Genomic DNA, 23,952 nt, shown 5'->3' on the forward strand with positions numbered 1-23,952 from the left:
GTGACTAAATGAAGCACCGGGAGGCAAAGACCTGGAGCCCCTGGTTGATGTTACAATTTGGTTGTAACCTAACACAAGTATAAATATCAGCTGGGGCGAAAGGCCTTTAATTATTGTGTCAGTGAAACTGTAATCTGGAGACGGAGAGGAACCGAGACTGAGAAGTTGGATTGCTGTGAGATTTTATAATTATGATCTAACATTTTGCAGCTGTACAGTAAATGATGAGGAATTTGTTGGGCTAAAGGGAGTTAGTCTGCACATGATTTTTTGAAATTGTTTAGCAGATGTGTCTCTGAGGTTTATTGCTCATCGCTAATTGCTGTGGACAAAGTGATGGTGAAACACCTCCTTGAATTGCTGCCGTCCATCTGGTTTAGATACACCCAGAGTGTATGGTTAATGCATCCTTGAGTCCGGTACCTATTTCCTGTAGTCTTCTCTGTGCTGGAACTTCTTTCCTGTTGATGCTGATTGTGCTGTTTATATTTCCACTACCCTTTGTGAAGAAAAAGTGTTTTCTATATTCACTCCAGAGTGGCCTGGCTCTAATTTGAAGATGCTTGCCCCCTTGTTTTGGATTTCCCCACTGGAAGGAATGGCATCTCTGCATCTATTTTCTTGAATCCCTTCATTATTTGGAACACCTTGATAAATCCACCCCTCAACTGTCTAAAATCAAGGAATACCAGGCCAGGGGTTTATGCAATCTGCTCACAGAAATTAATCTATTTAACCCTTTTAGCCTTGTATATAACCCAGAACAATTCTTGGGTCAAAAATGCATTTCAAAATAAATAGGGAACCATAGATGACCCAAATGCTTGACATCTGCCCTTCCTGTTTCCTGACCCTAGTCTGGGACATATTAAAGTTTCCATTTCTCACTCAACCAACACTCTAGTCCCTCTGTTCCACTTGGATCTGTGAAACACCAAGCATTTTTAAAACCAGAGGTTACTGCCCTTTGGATAATCTGCCAAGAGTTTTTTTTTGGGGGGGGGGGGGGGGGGGGGGGGGGGGGTGTAGGAGGAAGTGGGCTGGGAGTCCCACAGCCATTCAGAAGGGCTATTTGTACTTCCAGAGAGGGAGGCTGTTTTTTTATCGTGATTCTGATGAATGAAGTGACTGATTCTGCGTGATTGAACCGTGTACTTCAGTACTGTAAATAGGTTTTACAGAGCTTTTCCGCTATTGGCAACAGGTATTTTCCATTTGGTGGCCGTGTCTTTTCAGACAGGTGCTTTGGTAGGAAGTGGATGAATAGTGAGTGAGGGACACCTTTAACAAATGGTCCTGATGATTCCGCCTCTGACAAAATTCTTGTCCTTGTTTTCAAATCCCTTTCTGATGTCACCTCTCCCTTTCCCTATGTCTATTACACCCCCTCCTTTACGATCCTGCCACATCTCTGCTCGTTCAACTCCGGCCTCTTCCACATCCGTAATTTTCATGCCTCAACTATTGGTTGCTATGGGTGCGATTCTCTGGCCGCGTTCAGCTCGAGAGCACAACGCAACTGGCAAATCCTGGGAGAACCCTATCGCAGGCTTCCCGACAGCCTCCGCGCCTCGTGGGATTCACCCAAGTCCTGCGAGGCATCGGAGTCGGAACTCTGCCCAAAAGGGGCAAGACCAAATGACGCTGGCGGAAGTAGATCTTAAATAGGTACCTGCCCAATATCCACCGGTTTCCCTTGATTCTCCCGCCTCCCCAGGGAGGCTGCAGCTGGACGCCGACCAGTGCTGGTCTTCAAGAATATGGACTAGGCAGAATGGCACCCGGGGATCTTCCGGGCTATTGGAGATACCTGGGTGTTCAGGGCCAGTGCAGGGTGGTGCCCTGGTCCTCCTTGAATGTGAGTACCTTGGTACTTCCCTGCTGGCACTTGCCACTGCCTAAGTACCCGGGTGGTGCTGCCAAGCTGTAGGAGCATTGCCAGGGTGGCAGTGTAATGGTGCCCAGGTGCCAGGGGACACTGTTGGGGTGAGGGAGGCCATGCCCATGAAAGGAGGGTGGAGGGGCAGTTTGAAGGGTGGGAGTGTGCAGGGCAGATAAATAGGTACCTTGGGGAGGTTGGGGGGATGACGCATGGGGGTCCTGGAAGGGAAGAGGTTTTGGGGGGGGGGGGGGGGGGCTGAAGACTGTGGGCCCCAAGGCACCCCAGAGAGGGGTGTCCTCAATTGGGGGGGGGGGTGTGGGGTAATGGCCATGTGTATGGGGTGACATTGCCCATGGGTGGGGTGTGTGGGGAATCCATGAGCTCACAGAGATCGGGATACCCTTTCAAAATGGTAGCCCGATCTGAGTTGAGCTCCCCAATGCGAAAAGAAATCTGTGTGGGCTAAACAGGCGAGAAACTCCCCAGGGCTCAAAAAAGTGACTTAAGTGTCATTTAATAGCGGTGAGGAACTCACTGGCTGAAAAACCTGCCACAAATGAATTTAGAAATTTTTCAGGAGAATCGCGCCCAAGCTTTTAACTGTCTCGGCTCCAAGCTCTGATAGTCCTCTGCAAAGCTCTCTGCCTCTTTTCCTTCAAGATCTTAAAACCAACCACACTGATCAAGGTTTTGGCCACCTGGTTCAATATCGGTTTGTGTGCCTTGCTTTAGCAAACAATATTTGACACCTTATGGAGAGCACTATTGGATATTTTACCATTGTAAAAATGTTACATAAGCTGTATTATGGTTCCAGAGCTCCTGATTTATTGCCTTCAGTGGCTAGAGCTGAGCTGGTTAGACCCTCTTGTCTACAACTGGGTGGGTTCATAGGGATTGAGATCTTGAAATGAGTATTCGCTGAATCTTTGCACACCCATGTTTCACTATGGGAGCTCAATTCACCCCCCCCCCCCCACCCCGCAACAACCAATGATTAGCCATGGTTGGCGGAAGGATGGGAAAGGAGGGAGGGACTGTATCTACAAATGCAGCATGGACCCATGGATTAGACTTTTGCTTTTCAAGTCCATATGATTGTTCGCTTACCCCCACTTTCTACTTCTAGTTCACATTTGTTTTAATTGGTGACCAGATTTTGGCATATGACCAAAACCTGAATTTAAATCTTTCAAATTACGGTCATCAAGGATCACAGTCTTGTCTGATTAGTTCTAACTGCCCCTGCTTCGCACCCAGGAGTGTGGTTGGGCTGTAGTTACTGTGAAGTCTCTCCCCTCATTGGGTACGGTCATTGTAGGCCTCTCCCACACTCTGTGCTTCACTTTCATACTGCAGCATCTCTCTCAAGCCGCTTATATCCTTTTAAAGCAAAGCCAATCATTTTGAACTGGGGTCTTGCATTTGGCTTCAATTTACTCACTCCCGAAGGGGAAAAAAATCAACCCTGGCCTCTGTTCCTGGTCACTCTCAGTTCATGGTGTAGGTTGATGATTTGGATTTAGTCCCATGTGGGAGTTGGGGTGAAATTCGTAGATGATGGCAAAACAAGAGATATTGTTCATTCTTTAGGAGACTAAAGGAAATGTTTTGTTGTGAAACTGAGGGAGCAAACTGAAAAGACAGATGGATGTGCGGTGATATATTTGGTTAAAAAAAATGACAATAATTATACTGTGGTGGGAACTGGGCCCAAAGCTGGCACATGTTTTTTTTTACATAGAACATAGAACGGTACAGCACAGAACAGGCCCTTCGGCCCTCGATGTTGTGCCGAGCAATGATCACCCTACTTAAACCCACATACCCGTAACCCAACAATCCGCCCATTAACCTTACACTACGGGCAATTTAGCATGGCCAATCCACCTAACCCGCACATCTTTGGACTGTGGGAGGAAACCGGAGCACCCGGAGGAAACCCACGCACACACGGGGAGGACGTGCAGACTCCACACAGACAGTGACCCAGCTGGGAATCGAACCTGGGACCCTGGAGCTGTGAAGCATTGATGCTAACCACCATGCTACCGTGAGGCCTAAATTTTCTTTATTCGTTCATGGGATAGATAGAACAGTACAGCACAGAACAGGCCCTTCGGCCCTCGATGTTGCGCCGAGCAATGATCACCCTACTCAAACCCACGTATCCACCCTATACCTGTAACCCAACCCCCCCCCCCCTTAACCTTACTTTTTAGGACACTACAGGCAATTTAGCATGGCCAATCCACCTAACCCGCACATCTTTGGACTGTGGGAGGAAACCGGAGCACCCGGAGGAAACCCACGCACACACGGGGATGACGTGCAGACTCCGCACAGACAGTGACCCAGCCGGGAATCGAACCTGGGACCCTGGAGCTGTGAAGCATTTATGCTAACCACCATGCTATGTGGGCATCGTGGGCTGGATCAGCATTTGTTGCCCACCCCTGAGGGCACTTAACAGTCAACCATATTTTATGGGGATTAAGATTAATAAAACTTTCCAAATAAATCATGAAAATGTAGGTTCTAGAACATAAAAGCTAAGAGGTAAAACTTGAATAAGACTTGAATAAGACTAAAGTCAGACAGATATGTACAATTAGCCTACACACCAAAAGGATGTACAGATTTCAGAGAGGGTACAGCACAAATTCACCAGGATGTGGCCTAGTGTGAAAAATACAAATATAAAGAAAGACTTGAATTATTGAGTGGTTTTTTTTGTTGTTATAACACAGATTACAACATAATATAAATATTTTCATTGATATAGCAACTTTCATGATCGCTGGACATCTCAAATTGGTCAATGAAGTACTTTTACAGTGTAGTCACTGTTGTAATGGAGGAAACACAGCAGCTAATTTGGGCACAGCACGATCCCACAAACAGCAATGTGATAATGGCCAGATTATCCTTATTTCTGATGTTGGTTGAGGGATGACTATTGGCCAAGTCACCAGGGATAACTCTTCAAAAATAGTGCTGTGGGCTCTTTTATGTCCACCTGAGAGGATAAATGGGATCTCAGTCCAAAAGACTGTGCCGTACTCCCTCAGTAATGCACTGGAGTATCAGTTTTTATTTTTGTGCTCCGTTTCTGGAGGGGATTTAAACCCAAAACCTCTGACTCAGAGGAAAAGGTGCCAGTCGAATCACAGCTGATGAATGGGTTACTAAAATTTTAAAATTCTATAAAGTGTCAGGCTGGATGGAAATGGACAATAGTTAAAATGAGGGGCCATGAGTTTTAGAACAGACAATAGGAGAACTTTCATGTAGAGAGCTGCAGCTGTGGAATTCATGTCTATAGTTAGTGGCTTATACACCAACTATGATAGCATTCATGGATTGGATCGGCAGATCAAGGGAAATAATATGGAAGCCGGGCAGGTAAATGTGATGAGGATCATTTGCTCCTTGGGAGGGCAGAAATTGACATGGATTGGTTGGGCCTTAACATTTTACTGTACCTTGTCCAACAAGTTTAGATTGTGGATGTTGATAAAGTAATTTAATTCTGAGTGTGTGTCTATATGTTTGTGTGGAGAATGAGGTTCGAGGAGTCTCACCTTTGATCTTGCTTGATGATGGTCATCTGCGGAACATACAAGTCACTTGGAAGTAAATTGGCTATTTTGTGCATTTATCACTAAACTCTTATGAGTAATTTATGTTGAGATTTACTTTGTCTAAGTGGAAAACAAAGAAGAATCCAAGAGTTGCAGATAACCTCTGTTAATATACCTTGGAGTTTCTTCTGGATCTTGTCACAGAAACCGGGATTCACTTGCTACAATCTCCTCCCAGAATTGGTGGGTGACTGTGGGCTCATTTCACTAATTTTGTTTGAGGAGAATGGAATAGCGTTTAATTACAAGTGGCTGGACTGGCAGCCTTCATTCCATTGAGTTTATTTCTTGGAGACTGCCCCCTGCTTGTGATCGATGAGTTGGGTCCTTTGGGTCCGCAGGATGAGCATAGCGTTTGGAATGAGCCCATACTCCTTTAGTGTCTTGGACTGGTCGTTGTAGACTTGCTGTGGGAAGGTGCTGATAATGTCGTAATCAACCTCCTGCTTTCCCCTGCAAAACATCAAGCGTCAGGCAAAATCTTAAAGTCCCAGCAGTCAAGGAATGAATCATAAGTCAATTGGGCCCAGGGACCAGCTCCACCCATTAAATGATAACTTCATGGACTTTACAAACCTCTTCATTGTAGGGGGAAGGGATGACTGAGGCTGGTGCAGTGGGAGATGGTGCCAGGAGAAATTCTACAGTTTTTAGGTACTGGGAAAGGGATGGTGTGGTGGGTCTTGATTTCAACAAGGCGAATGTATTTGTACTGTATCTGTCATTCGCAGTTCCGGCTGCTCCCTTGCATCGCATTGCGATGGTAATGGGTTCAAATTCCGCTGCAGAGATTGCAGCACAAAATCCAGTTGCATTTCCCACCATACAATAAAGAAATACTTCCTTGGTTTATCCCAAGGCTATGAAGGTGTGATGTAAAGTCTTTTTTTGGTTTGAACAAAAGGAGTGTAGGTGTCAGAATGTGTACAGAGTCTGGGTTTCCAGTTGCTCTCATTATTCATGCTTGATTAAGACCCCAGACCAACAAAATAATTAGCTCAGCAGAGTTTGCATGACCAGCTGACTGCTTGATTGACATTTTAAGTGGTTAAAATAAGTTATTTCCGTGATCTCTTTTATCAAAGTCTCTCTCTTTATTTGGGCTAGATTAAGAGGTGTGAAGCCCCTGTTATTGATACTTTAATGGTCTGTTTGACATGTTATAGGTTGTAGAAAGAGCGGCTACGTTCTAAATTGATGTTTTTTTTCACAGCAATTTCACACATGCCATTGTTATTCTATGGCTCACTGGTTATGTATACAGTGCATACTAGGTGAATGGACATGGAAGGTGTATGGGTTGGCATTGAATTGGAACGAGGGGCCATGTGGAATAGGTTCGAGGTGAGCTGGTGGGAGTATTGTGGGTTAGAGGCCCTATCTGCTCCTATTACAATGGGCTTGAAGTCCCAGAAAACTGAAGCGGGCCTTCTATTCAGCCCACGGCCCCTTCCAGAGTGAAAATTGTGTGTGAACTATCATGAGCCTTTCACAAGAATATAGAGGTTACTGCTGCCAATTGTACTCCTGTGTTACACAAGGTAAAAGTAGTAATGTAATGCTGGAAAAGCTTCACACATCCAGACACAGAGATGACAACATCTTAGTAGCATCAGCAGGTCCCAATATTTTGCATTAAATGAGATTATCATAATGTCTCAGGGGCTGATTTTTAGATGCCACATGCAGAATCTTTGCCCTTCCACTTATCCTTTCCCCACCCATCTATCAGGATATGGCCTTGTCCATTACCCTGACAGCAACAGACTGTCATTGCAGACAATTCTAATTCAGCAGGAGCAGGCCAGAAGGGGCATGTGTACTTGAGAGCACAGCATGCCATGTTCACATGACAGGACGTTATGCCAAGGCCACTCAGCATTCATGTGGCATCTCGCCCTCCACCCCAACATCAGTCAGTGCTGAACGAAAGAATCAGATTCCTGCATTTTAATGCACATAGTTAAGGTGATCCAAGGACAATTCTTAATTATCATGTCAGAATATTGCAGAGGACAGGTGAGGAAGGAGCAGGAAGGCCAGCACCCCACTTGCACCTCTTCCAATTTGGTCTACTGCATTTGCTGCTCCCAATGTGGTCTCCTCTATACCGGAGAGACCGAACACAGACTGGGTGATCGCTTTGCTGAGCATCTTCGGTCTGTGCGCATTCGAGACCCTGACCTTCCAGTTGCTTGCCATTTTAACAAAAGACCCTGCTCCCCTGCTCCCATGCCCACATGTCTGTTCTTGGCCTGCTGCAATGTTCCAGTGAAGTGCAATGCAAACTGGAGGAACAACATCTCATCTTCTGGTTAGGCACGCTACAGACTTCCGGCCTGAACATCGAATTCAACAACTTCAGATGATCAGCTCTACCCCACCGTGACACATTTGTTTTCATTTCATTTTAACTGTCTTTTACCATTTCTTTCTTTCTTAATATACATTTAATTACCCCCCCAATCTTATCCACCTTTCCTTCACCTTTCTCCTCTTTGCTTCCCCCTTCCCCACCCCCCACATCTACAGTTCATCCTCTGATGTTAGTTTATCTGCTGTCTGACCTTTCACATCTTTTGTCCTCTCTGGGGACTGCCATTAGCACTTTTCCCCTAGGTTTCTGTGGCCATGAGCACCCGGTTTCCCTGGGTTTCAGTGGCTATGACACATCTTTCATTCTCTCTCCACAGTATAAATATTTCCCACTTTCTCTGTCTGTTAGCTTTGACAAAGAGTCATCGGACTCGAAACGTTAGCTCTTTTCTCTCCCTACAGATGCTGCCAGACTTGCTGAGATTTTCCAGCATTTTCTCTTTCGTTTCAGATTTCAGCATCCGCAGTAATTTGCTTTTACCCCACTTCTGTGACCAGGACCTGTAAAGGTTTTGCCAAAGAGGTGTAACGAAAGAAGGGATATCATATACCAAGGTGAAAGAGGAAATCTTGCAGTGTAACCAAGTGAGCTTGGCAGGTGATTGCAGCCACTGAGTACAGCAGGTGGCTACCGGGGGGGGGGGGGGGGGGGGTCTAGACAACCTGCTGCACTCCAGCAAGGTGGGTTGTTTGGCAGAAACATACCCAAAAGTCCCTGCAATGGATGACAGCTGCACCTGTTGGACCACACTTACAAAATGTATGCCCAAGACACTCATGTAGGTCCAAGCAGTTATGGGACATGATCTGAATGACCACTGTGATCCACCACCACCTTGATGAGCTTTGTCCCTGCTGTAGGATAGAATGGGAGTCCATCACTCAATGTTGTACTTGCAGCAGAAGAGGCTTCACAATGTCAGAGATGGCCTGGACTGGGGATAGATGAGTGAGGCTCAGAAAAGGAGCTGGCCATAGATATTGTGTGGGTGCCAGCTGAGCTCATTATTGGATACAGTGAATCATCCATAGGAGGTGACAAAGGTGGTGTTAGAGGCACTTTTGATCATGGTGTCAATGCTGGAGGTGATGCTGTTGATGCACGAAGCAACATGGGGAAGTAGATCTGAGGAGGACGGTGATGAGGATTCCGCTGTGAGGGTTGAAGGCACTGGCTTGGACCCCCACATAGGCTTTCAAAATACTCTGTCCTTAACCTGCTTTTATTTCTCACGTAGGTCCTACCACAGTTACTAACCACTACGCCCTCACTCCCTGGACCAGATCATCCCTCGGGCATCAGGAGGAGATAGGATGTCCTAGGAAGCACTGTCACATCTGATCAGCCCAACTCCACTAACACAAATGCAAGCACATTGGAGGGATGTAGCTAAATGTTGGAAGGAACCATACCAGAGTACAGGAGGATGTGACATCTGCACATAGAATTTACAGTGCAGAAGGAGGCCATTCAGCCCATCGAGTCTGCAAGGGCCCTTGGAACGAGCACCCGACTTAAGCCCCACACCTCCATCCTATCCCTGTAACTCAGTAACCCCACCTAACCTTTTTTTTTGGACACCTAAGGGCAATTTAGAATTGCCAATCCACCTAACCCGCACATATTTAGACTGTGGGAGGAAACCGGAGCACCCGGAGGAAACCCACGCAGACACGGGAGAACATGCAGACTCCACACAGACAGTGACCCAAGCCAGGAATCTAGCCTGGGACCCTGGAGATGTGAAGCTACTGTGCTAACCACTATGCTACCGTGCTGCCCACGTATCCCTTAGAGGAGGGACGGCAATCATTTTTATTCCAATTAAGGGATAATTTAGCTTGGCCAATCCACCTACCCTGCAGATCTTTGGGTTGTAGGGGAGAGACAGACCCAGACACGGAGAAAGTGCGAACTCCACGCAGACAGTGACCCAAGGCAGGGATCGAACCCAGGTTCTCCGTGCTGTGAGGCAGCAGTGCTAACCACTGCGCCACCATGCCGGGAGGGACGCCAATCATGATGATACTCTACACTTTGAGGAAGGGTCTCGGGAACACAGTACTTGGAGCAACAGCAGCAGATGTGCATCTTTGGCAGAGTTCCTGAGGCAATGCAAGCTCACACACACTTTTGAATGGAGGGTCCAGCACAGTGATGAGCTTGACCTTGTTTCAGGGGCTTAATCGCATGATTTCTAATAATGGGAGAACGGCCAATCTCATGGCGACACACATGCTTCATCACACTAGGAGCTGGCTACTCTGCAGCAGGACGTTCACACTGGTAGCACAACAGTGGCTGGAAAGGACAACTGCAGGTCCCAGCAGCCAACCCTATTTGAAGGTGGGTGAGGGGGGCTTAAGGTTCTAGGAGCATTTTAACCCCTCCCCCTTTCCGATGAAGTTCAGGTATGAGGGCCTATGGGTGACCTCCCCTTCTGTTAACTCTTGGCCACACATTACTGACACGTCATTTATCGCTTGTATGGGGGATGGTGCCAATTCCATTTCTTCCACTTGCTTCCTTTGCTCCATATTCTACATCCAGCGAGCTTGGCTGTTTGTCATTTCTCCCACTTGGCTGCCCGAGGCAAGGAATAATCCCGAGGGGCCTTGCAGATATGACACTCCCAATTCCACAAACCCCCACCCCTCATTTGTGGTCTGGGACAAATGTCTAACTGTGAAATGAAACTTCTGTCTTCAAAATGTAACTCTGCTGTATTCTGCACAAGGAAAATACACCTTTTACGAGACCTTCAGGAGCTCTTGTGACTTGTTCATAAAGTTGTCACTCACACACTGGGTTTAATCACATGCAGCAAGGAAACACACATCTCATAGAATCACTATAATGCGGAAGGAGGCCATTTGGCCCATCAAGTCTACACCGACCCTCTGAAAGGATACCCTACCATGGATCAGGCCCCTTAACCCAGTAACCCTACCTAACCTTTTGGATACTAAGGGCAATTGATCCTGGCCAATCCATCTGACCTGCACATCTTTGGACTGCAGGGGGAACCGGAGTACCCGGAGGAAACCCACGCAGACAGGGGGAGAAAATGCAAACGCCACACAGTCACCAGAGACTCAAATTGAACCCAGGTCCCTGGCGCTGTGAGGCAGCTGTGCTAACCACTGTGCCACCCATAGGTTTAGGTCAATAGGTTCAGGTTAAAGTTTGAAAAGCTACAAAATGGAAGACAGTAATGTGGCCTTGAAGAGTCAAAGCGAGCGTCAGTGGGACACAGCTGCATCAATTCTTCCATGCCATCAGTGAGGGGGAATAATGGGTTAACAATTAATGCCATTCATCCGTGGCTTAACATTCCATTCATTCACCAGGAGCAAATGAATTCTCATAGTTCCTCCAAGTCAATGAGTGGAGTTCAGAACCACATTGGCTCAATTATGTAATTCACACGTTCCCACCCCACCCCCAGGGCTCCAGATGTAACACCTGTGGAATGAATTGCTGCTCACCTCCACGTGTGTGCTGGAGCTCCAGGGGTGAGGTAGAATGAGGGACAATGCAATCTAAGGTGCCAAAGCTTAGCTTCCTAACTTTTCCCCTAGCTCTTTCCTTCACACCTTTAATACCCTTTAATGATTCTGGTCTTCAATATCTTTTCAGAGAGGAAGCAACAGTGAGAATGTTTAAACTCTGCACTACTTCTAAATATCCCGCCAGATTTGTGCTCTATGCACTTTTGAATCAGATCCCACTCCCTTTCCCCGACCGGCCAAAATGTTCAGGAATGGGGGTGGATTCTCTGAATCGGGGTCCCGGTCGCTATTCCTAAAGGTCCACAAAATCTTCCAGACTCCCTGAAAAGTTTGGCCACCGTCTCAGAATAAAGGGTCAGCTATTTCGAACCGAGAGAAAGAGAAACATTTTCAAGCAAATGGTTGTGAATCTTTTGAACTCGCTACTGCAGATGTGGATACACAGTCATTGTGCATATTTAATTGGAGATTGACAGACTTTTGGATTGTAAAGGAATTTAGGGAAAATTGGATCTTGTTGGAAAGTGCTACTGAGGTAGAAAATCAGCCATTCCTTACTGAATAGCAGAGGAGGATCATGGGGATTCAAATGATCTACTTCTGATCCTATTTTACACATTCTTAGGACCACCATTGAGTAGCTTAGTTTTAATTTTAAGGTTATAACCCCTTATTCTGTATTTCCACAAAGGAAGAAGGTTTCTCACTATCTCCCCTATTAAATCCTTCAGTCACATTAAACACCTCAACTGGGGCAGCATGGTAGCACAGTGGTTCGCACAATTGCTTCACAGCTCCAGGGTCCCAGGTTTGATTCCCGGCTTGGGTCACTGTCTGTGCTGAGTCTGCATGCTCTCCCTGTGTCTGCCTGGGTATCCTCCGGGTGCTCCGGTTTCCTGCCACAGTCCAAAGATGTGCAGGTTAGGTGAATTGGCCATGATAAATTGCCCCTTTGTGCCCACAATTGCCCTTGGTGTTGGGTGGGGTTACTGGGTTATGGGGATGGAGTGGAGGTGTGGGCTTGGGTGGGGTGCTCTTTCCAAGAGCTGGTGCAGACTCGATGGGCAGAATGGCCTCCTTCTGCACTGTAAAGTCTATGACACTTATGAACTACTCCTATCACCCTTTAAATTTACTGAACAAGACCATTCAGGTTTAGTGGTCACAAGCTTGTTTCCTGCAACCCCAGGGTTGATGTTTATGTTCTGATGCTCAATGCCTCACAGCAGTTAGTGGAGGCTCCAAGAATCACGCATTGTCAGCCACTTACCTGATCTGATTGAGGTAAGTGCGAAGGTCTCCAACTGTCTCGTTGAAAAGCATTTTAACTATGTATGTCTTCTCTCCATTCTCTGACTTGATCCGAAGGGTGGATATGTTTCTCGATGCTGGCCGATTGTCTTCACTGAACTTCAGCCTGTGATAAAGAAAAAAAACTGAGAACTTTGTGATGCCAACGGGAGCATGAAATAAACCCTGGACATGGCACATTGTACCAGGGAATTGGCACACAGCATTGGAGGCTGGGAAAGGGGAGAGAGTGATCGAGGTATTTTAAGGATGTGAACCAATAACTAGAGGTAATTGACAAAATACCCCAAGCAAAGATGAGGAAATATTTTTATAGGCCTTACAGAAAGAAGGGTGGGACAAGTTGGACAGCTCTTCCAAGGAACTGGCATAGGCATGATTGGCTTCCTCCTGTGCTTCAAGATTCATTTGTAGATGTGATGAGATCATAAGTCCATAAGACGTCGGAGCAGAATCAGGCCAACAGTCCATCGGGTCTGCTCTGCCATTCAATGAGATCATGGCTGATCTGATGCAATCCTCAATTCCACTTTCCCGTTTTATCCCGCATAATCCTCAATTCCCTCACTGATTAAAAATCTGTCTCTATCAGCCTTGAATATACTGCAAGAACCAGCCTCTTCAACCTTCTGCGGTTAAAAAGTCACAGATTCACCACGCTCCAAGAGAAAAAAATTCCTCCTCTTTTCTATCTCAAAACCCCTTGCTCTGAGATTGTGCCATCTGGTCCTGGACTCTCCCACAAGGGGAAACATCCTCTCAGTATCTACACTGTCAAGCCCCCTGACAATCCTATATGTCTTAAAAAGGTCACCTCTCATTCTTCAAAACTCCAGTGAATACAGGCCCAACCTACTTAACCTTTCCTCACAGGAAAATTTCTCCATACCTGGGATCAACCTAATGAATCTTCTCTGGACTGCCTCCAATGTCAGCGTATCTTTCCTTAAATAAGGGGACCAAAACTGCTCACAGTGCTCCAAGTGTGGTCTATCTAGTGCCCTGTATAGTATTAGCAGGACTTTCCTATTTTTATACCCCATTCCCATTAAAATAAAGACAAACATTCCATTTGCTTCCCTATGACCTGCTGAATCTGCATACAAGCTTTTTCTGATTTGTGCACAAGGATCCTCAAATCCCTTTATTCTGCAGTTTTTTTGCAGTCATTCTACATTTAAATAATATTCAGCTCCTTTATTCTTCCTACCAAAGTTCATAACTCCACACTTTCCTGCGTTATATTCCATCTGCCAAGTTTCTGCCCACTCACCTAACCTGGCTATATACCTCTGCAGACTCTTTGTGTTACCACCACCCTCTGAAGGGCAACTTGGGGTGGGCAATAAATGCTGGCCTAACCTGCTACCCCACATCCCTTAAATGATTTTTTTTTTAAATCCCCACCACTTGCCTTCCACCTATTTTTATGTAATCTGCAAAACTGGCAATAATACATTCACTTCCCTTGTCCAAGTCATTAATATTGTTATGGGCCAGGGTTTAGAGAACCCCAAAGTGTATCATGGAATTCACCTGACCCACAGCTTTTAATAGATTGTGGTATGGGGAGCACATGGCCCACTCTACAGGTGTGGTACAGCAGAAATGGAAAAGTATTTTGTAAAGCAAAACAATGTTTATTCTATGAACTCAAGTTAACCTTTTTAAAACATACAATGACCATCTTAGCAACCATCAATTCAAATACAACCCCCAAAGAATACAACACTAAGTAATCCTTTAAGCTTTCCTTTTAACATCCAGAAGACAAAAAAAAAACTTTTAACAGAAGCACATCAGGTTAAAGTCACTATGAAGAGCAGTTATTAGTTTTAAATCACCAAAGGACCCGTTTACATGCTTTAGATTACGGAGAGAGACTCTAATACACCTTCTGGCTGTGACTGCAGCTATCCAGCTCTGAAAATGAAACTAAAACACACCCTGCAGCAAACAGCCTAAAATGAAAGTAAAAAGCTGACAGACAGCCCAGCTCCACCCACACTCTGACATCACTGATAAACACCCATTTCTTAAACGTACTCTCACATGACAATATATATATAGAAAATAATTGTGTCCGCAGCACTGATCTCTGTGGCACTCCATCATTTACAGGTTGCCATCCTGAAAATGCCCTCTTGTACCAACCCTCTCTCTCTTCTATCAGTGAGTCGAACAAACCCTTTACAGTTCATGACACCCCGAGCACAGGATCCCAGATTTTTGCTCTTGCTCACACCCATGGGAATCAAGTTGTCTCTCTCCCCCTGCCCCACGAGCAGTAACTTTTGTACCTCTCTCTCAGTTCTGCAAGAATTGGAGTTTCGATCAGGACCGTATTGTCATCTGATGGACTGGAAGGGACCTGTGGGACCTGTAGGATGAACCAATGAAATCAGTTAGAATGAGGCTGCTCTCGACCCCATGTCTGGACCCAGAATCTCATCCCTGCATGGAGATACATCTCATAAACGCCAATAACTAGGATAATATTGTGAACAGTGGGCTGCTGCAAATATCCTACAGAGCAGGCGAGCAGCTATGGATTATTCAATGCTCACTGGGCAGATACCAGCTCCACAGCTCTGGGTGGATGGAGTGTGATCTCAAGAGAAGGCCATTCTCAACATCTTACAAACTATCATGACACCTTTCACTTTGAGTTTATTAGAAAATAATTTCCTTCAATTGCCCCGAAAAATTTTTGTTTATCATTCCATCTGACATTTTTGTCATCGATTCTACCCTCCTTTCCACTCTGTCTTGCATCTGCCCAAGGCAGTGTGGAGCTTGGAAGTGGCTTAATGTTCCTTTCTAATGATTCCCCGTCGGGAAACCTGCTTTCGCTATTTAAGAAACCAAATACTACTTCTGATACGATTTATAATCAGTGCCTGATGATCAACACCAGGTGGCAGCAGATACACACTGGTCACTTGTGGCACAGTAGCATAGTGGTTAGCACTGTTACTTCACAGCGCCAGGATCCCAGGTTTGATTCCCGGCTTGGGTCACTGTTGGTGCAGAGTCTGCACATTCTCCCTTTGTCTGCGTTGGTTTCCTCCGGGTGCTCCGGTTTCCGCCTGCAAGTCCCGAAAGACGTGCTGTTAGGTAATATGGACATTCTGAATTCTCCCTCCGTGCACCCGAACAGGCGCCAGACTATGATGACTAGGGGCTCCACAGTAATTTCATTGCAGTGTTAATATAAGCCTACTCGTGACAATAAAGATTATTATTAACATCCTGATTACAAATCTTAAACTATTTGAAACAGTCCAGAGCACTGTCCAAAACTCAGATCACTGCAAGACTGTAACAGGCCCTGGGATAACCAGGAGTGCATTACAGTACAGTCTAGAATCTAATTAATGGTGGCACAGTAGCAGAGTGTTAGCACTGTTGCTTCACAGCGCCAGGGACTCGGGTTCGATTTCTGACTTGGGTCACTGTGCAGAGTCTGCACATACTCCCCGTGTCTGCGTGGATTTCTTCTGGGTGCTCTGGTATCCTCCCACAAGTCCTCAAAGTCGTGCTTGTTAGGTGAATTGGACATTCTGAATTCTCCCTCAGTGTACCCGAAGATGTGCCGTAGTGTGGTGACTAGGGGATTTTCACAGTAACTTCATTGCAGCGTTAATGTAAGCCTGCTTGTGACACTAATAAAGATCATTATTATAAAGGGCTCGTGTGGGGGTAGCGGCGAGAGAGAATTGCTTTGCTGACAGGGGATGGATTGTTGCTGGGAGACAAATGGGAGGTCGAGGATGGAGGGTGCCGGAGAGTGGGCCTGCAGCGGCGCGGGGAGCGAGCTTGAGGCTGGCCTAAGAAGGGTGATGGTTGATCAGCAGAAGGGGGGGGGGGGGGGGGGGCAACGAGATGCCTCCCGGTCAGGCTGATCACGTGGAACGTTTGAGGGCTGAAGGGGCCGGTTAAGAGGGCTCGCGTGTTCGCGCATTTGAGGGGATTGAAGGTGGGCGTGGCAATGCTACAGGAGACACAGGCCGCGATCTCACTGAAGCGGGAGAGGGAACCTGAGCTATGCGGGTCATACGGGCCAATCTCACTATTGAATGTTGATGCCAAACGGTTGGCTAAATTCTTGGCCTCAAGGATAGAGGCCCAGAGCTGATAGGGGAGGACCAGACGGGGTTTGTTAAGGGCAGACAGCTAACAGCCAACGTTAGAAGGCTCTTAAACGTGATCATGATGCCCCAGAGGGGAGGGAGGTGGAGGTAGTGGTCGCGGTGGATGCAGAAAAGGCCTTCGGCCGGGTGGAATGGAATTATTTGTGGGAGGTGTTGATGTGGTTCGGGTTTGGGCAGGGCTTCATTGATTGGGTCCGGTTGTTGTACCAGGCACCGGTAGCGAATGCCCCCTCTCCCACTGCTGTTCGCTTTGGCCTTAGAGCCACTGGCGATGGCGCTGAGAGCTTCAAGGGACTGGGGGGGGGGGGGGGGGGGGGGGGGGGGGGGGGTAGTAGTACACAGGGTCTCACTATATGCCAACCACCTGCTCCTGTACATTTCCGACCCGTTTGGGGGGATGGGAGAGATTATGAGGATTTTAGGGGAATTTGGTCGGTTTTCGGGGTACAAATTGAATATAGGGAAAAGCAAGATGTTTACGATCCAGGTAAGGGGGCAGGAGCGGAGATTAGGAGAGCTGCCGTTTATTTTTCAGTGCCTCCCCATCTTTATCCCAAGGGCCTTGTTTAAACGAGTAAACAGGGTCATTTTGGGTTTTGTGTGGGCGGGTAAAACCCTGCGAGTGATGAAAGTGTTGCTGGAGCATGACCAAGGGGAGGATGGGTTGGCGCTGCCGAACTTTAGCAACTATTACTGGGCAGCAAACATAGCCATGATTAGTAAATGGGTAGTGGGGGGGGGGGGGGGGGGGGGGGGGGGGGGTTGTTGGTCGATGTAGGAGCGATGTAGGAGCGGACAGGGTAGTTTCCAGAATGAGGCTGGGAGAGGGAAAGTTTTTGGATATTTATAAAGAACTTATGAAGTCGGAGGAAATGCAGACGGAGGACCTAAAGCGTAAATGGGAAAATGAGCTGGTGGGGGGGGGGGGGGGGGAGATAGAGGCAGGTCTTTGGGCGGATGCTTAAGCAGAGTCAACACGTCCTCATCATGTGCCAGGCTCAGCCTAATACAATTCAAGGTCGTTCACCGGGCGCATATGATGGTGGCCTGGATGAGCAAGTTTTCTGGGATAGAGGTCAGGTGTGTGAGATGTGCGGGAGGGCCAGCAAATCATGTCCATATGTTCTGGGCATGTCTGAAGCTTAGGGAATTTTGGCAGGGTTGTACAGGGGTTAGGTCCACGGTGTTAAAAATAAGAGTGGTGCCGAGTCCAGAGGTGGCGAGTGTCGGAAGATCCGGGAGTCCAGGGGGTGAGAGAGGTTGATGTCTTGGCCTTTGCCTCCTTGGTAGCCTGGAGACGGATATTGTTAGTGTGCAGGGACTCGGAGCCCCCGGAATCAGAGATCTGGCTTCGTGGCATGGCTGGGTTTCTCAGACTTGATAAAATAATGTTCGCCCTAAGAGGGTCAATGCTAGCGTTTGTCCGGAGGTGGCAGCCGCTTGTCGACTTCTTTGGGGAAAATTAAATGTCAGCAGAGGTGGGGGGGGAGTTAGATTATTGTTTAGAGGAGGTGGAACTTGTGAGGGAGGGAGGCGGTCTTTGCACTATGTTTCTATTTGTATTTGTACTGTTTACTGTTATTATAAAATTATAAATGCCTTAATAAAATGTTTTTAGGAAAAAAATAAAGGGCTCGGGTGGTTTATGTGTAGAGCAACAGATATCCGCAAGTGCACTACAGACTGAAAATCTAACTGAACGGTTCAGGTGGTTTATATGCAGTAGCCAATTATAGCCACTTGAGAGAGCAGACAAGGCCATTCCGTAACTTCTCATCTGAAAGATGACACCCAGCACTCCCTCAGTTCTGCATTGGGCACATCAGCCTGAATTTTGTGCTCAAGCTCCTGGAGCGGGACTATGATCTGAAAACTTTCTGAATCAGAAACAAAAGTGTTATCAATTGAGTGAGCCATGTCTGACTCTCGAAGATCAAGGATACCTCAGATTAGCACAGAGAAACCCAGAAATATTCAGAAACTGCTCTCCAGCGCCCCGTTGTCGGGACAGTGAGTTGCTATGGACACTGAATTCAGGATTTTTAAAAATCCTGTTTGGTCATCCATTAATGTTAAAACCCCAGCAGCTTTAATAGGGAGCGTAGTGGTATTGTCACTGGAATAAGTAATCCAGAGACCCAGGGTAAAAGCTCTGGGGACCTGGGTTCGAATCCCAACACGGCAGATGACAAGATTTGAATTCAATAAATCTGGAGTTAAAAGTCTAATGATGCCCATTGTTTATTGTCGTTAAAAACCCATCTGTTCACTAATGTCCTTTAGGGAAGGAAATCTGCCATCTTTACTTGGTCAACATGTGTCGATTAGTTTCGATAAACTTAACACAGTAACAACATTTTCTCTGTGGTATTTGCTGGGAGGGGAAGGGTGAGGAATTCCATTTGCTGGATGAGATATCAAACCTAAATCCCATCTATTGGATTAGGTGGGTGAATACTAAAGATCCCACAACTCAAAGGAGAGGAGTGAACTTTTCCGTGGTGTCTTGGGCCATAGTACTCCCTCAGCCAGTCTCACCAAAAACAAATCAGCTGCCATTTACCTCATTGCTTTGCAGCTTGTTGGCTGTAAATTGACTACTGTGTGCAGGTGGCAGCATTGCATTGGACCGCAACTGCTTTGGGTCATCTGTGGTTGTGACAGGCCTTATAACTTCTAAACCAAGTGACCACTCTTCACATGTGGATCAAGACAGCAAAAGTCAACAAGTTTGGCTGACTCGGGGACGACACAGTGGTGAGGACCCGGGTTCGATCCGGCTCTGGGTCATTGTCCACTGTGTGGAGTTTGCACATTCTCCCCGTGTCTGTGTGGGTTTCACCCCCACAACCCAAAGATGTGCAGGTTAGGTGGATTGGCCACACTAAATTGCCCCGTAATTGGAAAAAAGAAATAATTGGGTACTCTAAATTTAAAAAAAGAACGTTTAGCTGACTCAATTCTGATACAAATTTGCATATGGCGGCTGAAATGGATTCCCCCACCCCCAACCCATCTCACACAGTTACCTGCAGAATGTCTTTGATGTCTCCCCTGATATTGATCACCTTTCCAGCCCGGATGACAGTTTTAGGTAGTTTGTTCAGAAACTGTTCCACTGATAGTTTTGGGCCTTCAAAGTAAGAGAGAGGCAGCTTTTAATTGTTCCATCCGAGTTTCTTCATTCTGTTCCTCCCCCTCCCCCACACTCACCCCATTTTGCAGCCTTTCATCAAATTCATTCATTTATTTCAAACATTCCCGTTGGAAATTATCAGCTAAAAGTTGTGATCTGGTGGTTGATACACAGCCCTGGCTCAACGTGTGAGCCGAGGTTGAAACCAGGTTAGTCCAGGTAAACTGCAGTCTCTTAGATACTGCCTCCTTCACCTACATATACAGAGCCCTCATCCTGCATGTATACGGCCCACACACTCATCCTGCATGTACACAGCCCAAACCCTCATCCTACATGTACACAGCCCAAACCCTCATCCTACATGTACACAGCCCAAACCCTCATCCTACATGTACACAGCCCATACCTTTGTCCTGCATATACAGAGCCCACACCTTCATCCTGAATAGACAGAGCCCACACCCTCATCCTGCATATACAGAGCCCACACCCTAATCGTACATGTATGCGGCCCACATCCTCATCCTACATGTGCACAGCCCACACCCTCATCTTGCATATACACAGCCCACACCCTCATGTATATGACCCACATCCTCATCCTGCATGTGCACAGCCCACACCCTCGTCCTGCATACATATAACCCACACCCTTGTTTTACATATACACAGCCCACACTCTCATCCTGTATGTACACAGCCCACACCCTGTCCTACATATACACAACCCCTACCCTGCGTGTAACAGAGTCTCATCCTCAACCAACAGTCACCACCTTCAACTTGTTCTCTTCTCCCATCCACCCTGACTCCACCATCGAACACTTGGGGAGGCCTGATCATCCTAGTTTAGCAATGGCAGCTGAAAGTGCACTGTGCTTTGTTTAAACACCTGCTATGCTTACATTACAGTCTCTTTGTTAAATTCTTGGAACTCAACTCCTCCAACAGACGTGTACCTGCCTGAAATGCCACATTTGTATCTTTCTTTCATGTCGCTTTGCCTTCCTGCTAGTTTCATTATTTTTCATTCATTTCATGCAGTTGACAGTTAGAGGAAATTGAAATTGATGAAGTTTCTATCAGACCTGTGGCTGCTTCCTGTCCCCTCCCCAACAAGACTCATGATTCATCCTCAGCCCAAAAACCAGAAGCTCATCATCCCTCGGGTGACTCGCGGTGCCCCCCCTCCCCCTCCCCACTGCCTCCTCCTCCCCACTGCCTCCCCCACCCCCCCCACTGCCTCCTGCCCCCCACTGCCTACTCTCCCCCCCCACCCCCCCATTGCCTCCTCCCACCCCCCCCACCCCCCATTGCCTCCTCCCCCCCACTGCCTCCCCACACCCCTCCCACATCCTCCTCCCACCACCCCCCTCTGCCTCTTCCCCCCCACTGCTTCCACCACTGCCTCCCCCCCCCCCCCCCCACCGCCTCCTCCCCCACTGCCTCCTCCCACACACCCCCACTGCCTCCTCCCACACAACCCCCACTGCCTCCCCCACCCCCCCATTGCCTCCTCCTCCCCCCACTGCCTCCCCCACACCCCCCCCACTGCCTCCCCACACCCCCCCCACTGCCTCCTCCCCCCCCACTGCCTCCCACACCCCCCACTGCCTCCTCCCACCCCCCCACTGCCTCCTCCCCACTGCCTCCCCCCCACTGCCTCCTCCCCCCCCCCCCACTGCCTCCCACACACCCCCCCCCCCTGCCTCCTCCCCACTGCCTCCCCCCCACTGCCTCCTCCCCCCCCACTGCCTCACACACGCCAGCTAGGAGCACTGAAGGTAGCCGTAGGTAACAACTCTGAAGAGAGAACAAACTCACAATAAAGCATCTTCTCCACATTTGAGACTACGAGCTTTATTAAGACACAAGGAACAACACCCCCCCCCCCCCCCCCCCCCCCCCCCCACTGCCTCCTCCTCCCCCCCCACTTTCCTGAGTGGAAACATTAGAGAAAGTGGCCCTAAATTCACAATGGGCAGTCAGCGGCAGGCACAGCTGCAAGGCTGCCTTGCAGGCTGCGGCAATGGTGTTCCATGCCCATCCACCCCAATCCCACAGCCCACCTCCGGGCTACCTTCTGCTACTCACCCCAGCCCTGGCAGAAGTCCTCCAGCCAGTGCCACAACCGTCAGCAAACTGTGCCAATGTTGGACACTTTCTGTTGCCCCTCTCTCTCCCTCATGACGCAGTTTCATTATTTTTAAAAGTACAAGTGAACCTTGCAGTCGGGAATTTGGCCCATTGGACGTGGAGAATCACAGAGGCCCTGGAGAATACACTAATGATATGGAAACAGTATAAAAATAAATAAATTTAGAGTACTCAATTAATTTTTCCCAATTTAGGGGCAATTTAGCGTGGCCAATCCACCTACCCTGCACATCTTTGGGTTGTGGGGGGCGAAACCCACGCAGACACGGGGAGAATGCAAACTCCACACAGACAGTGACCCAGAGCCAGGATCGAACCTGGGACCTCAGCGCCGTGAGGCCGTAGTGCTAACCCACTGCGCCACTGTGCTGCCATGGAAACAGTTTTTATTGTACGTGCGCTCTGCAATGTATTGAATCTGTTGTCAAGGTGAGGGAGAATTGCCATTTGGCGTGAAATCGGCGCTGCCACAATTTCAGCGTCAGAACTGATTCTCTGCCCAATCGCATTTTGAGATTCTGGCATCGACTGAGGAAAAATCCCACCCTTTGTTTACCAGAGATAAGTGGGGCTATACAAATGCTAACTTCTAAAGGCAAGGAACTTGATGGATATAGACAGCCGAATCCACAGGGTGGAATATCAAAGGGACTGAACAGTATAACTGCTCACACCCTCATTGGGGAAGCAGGCTAGTTCTCCATCCTACAGTCAGACAGGCCAGTTACATCTATCATCTGAGCCACGGAGGCATGTTCCATTTAACACTTAGAGTCAGGGCAGATTGCAGATATTCACCTTTAAAAAACACAGTTTTGTGCCTTTGTTGAACCAGGAAGATACTTTTTCCAGACATGTTTACCTTAGTGGTATTATGTGATAACTATTAGCTGGATTTGACCTATAGAATTACTAAAATTGAAAGCTGCTTGCAAAAAGGCCTGTCTCAGTGAATTCAGGGAACGTGGGTATATTTTGGGAACAAGAGGTAACTTCAGATAAAACAGTGTGTCTAGCTATTAATATACTCAAGTGTCAGAGTGTATATTAGTCTTCTGCGTGTTTTTTTTTCTTTTCTTTTACTTTAATAAATATTCTGTATTAGTTGTTTACACAATGACTGGACTGGTTCCTCACTGGGTGGTACATTCTTGCTTACGTCATTCCAAATGAAGATACACCACTAAAAACCACTGTTTCAAGTTTTCCCTTGGGATTTTGAGGCACTTTCTCAGGTAACATCAGCGGGGTTCTTAACAGTCATCAAAGGGACTCTCACCACCCTGCGACCTGTGAAGGAGATGAAAGGGAAGCAAGTACCCAGTAGCATTCCCAGTGGAGGAAGAAATTGATGAAGCTCATGGTAATTGGTGGAGACCCTCTTTCCCTAGCTCCAAAAGTTGAAACGTGGTCTTTGGGACTTCCCTTCCCTACCCGTTTATCCTAGATGCCCAAAGTTTGAGTTGGTATAGAGGAGGAGCAGTTTGAGGCCTCTGCAGCTCCTCAGGTACTTGTAACCCCCACAGCAGTACATTCAACTTTCTGGTATCACAGACAGTGGGAGGACCACATGGCAAGGGCACAACTGAATTATTCATTCTTAATGGAGGATGTGACAGCAACACGATCGTTAGTGGTTTTGAAAATTCCTGTTGTGAATAATGAAGGTTAAAGTTACAGGCAGGAGAGGAAGAAGATATTTTGCAAGAGGATGTGGAATTACAGCATTCAAATGTTCTAAAAGAAAATCGTTATCCATAAGAGGAAAAGAAGCAA

General features: G+C 47.3%; 1 protein-coding gene across 4 annotated transcripts in view; it reads right to left on the bottom strand.

Annotated features, from left to right (window-relative positions):
• Positions 1-4,297: 4,297 nt before the first annotated feature.
• Positions 4,298-23,952, bottom strand: part of ubxn11 (UBX domain protein 11) — a 155,346-nt gene continuing 135,691 nt past the window's right edge. For 3 of the 4 annotated variants that reach the window (XM_038798217.1, XM_038798207.1, XM_038798228.1), the window contains 4 exons: positions 19,910-20,013; positions 15,027-15,106; positions 12,686-12,832; positions 4,298-5,979 (listed from right to left, as the gene is read on the bottom strand). In XM_038798217.1, the coding sequence (XP_038654145.1) occupies positions 5,808-5,979; positions 12,686-12,832; positions 15,027-15,106; positions 19,910-20,013 (503 nt within the window). In that variant the 3' untranslated portion in view covers positions 4,298-5,807. The remainder of the gene's footprint in view (positions 5,980-12,685; positions 12,833-15,026; positions 15,107-19,909; positions 20,014-23,952) is intronic. The other variant, XM_038798236.1, reaches the window with a different exon arrangement.

This window comes from Scyliorhinus canicula, chromosome 1 (assembly GCF_902713615.1).
Source record: "Scyliorhinus canicula chromosome 1, sScyCan1.1, whole genome shotgun sequence".
Taxonomy (NCBI): domain Eukaryota; kingdom Metazoa; phylum Chordata; class Chondrichthyes; order Carcharhiniformes; family Scyliorhinidae; genus Scyliorhinus; species Scyliorhinus canicula.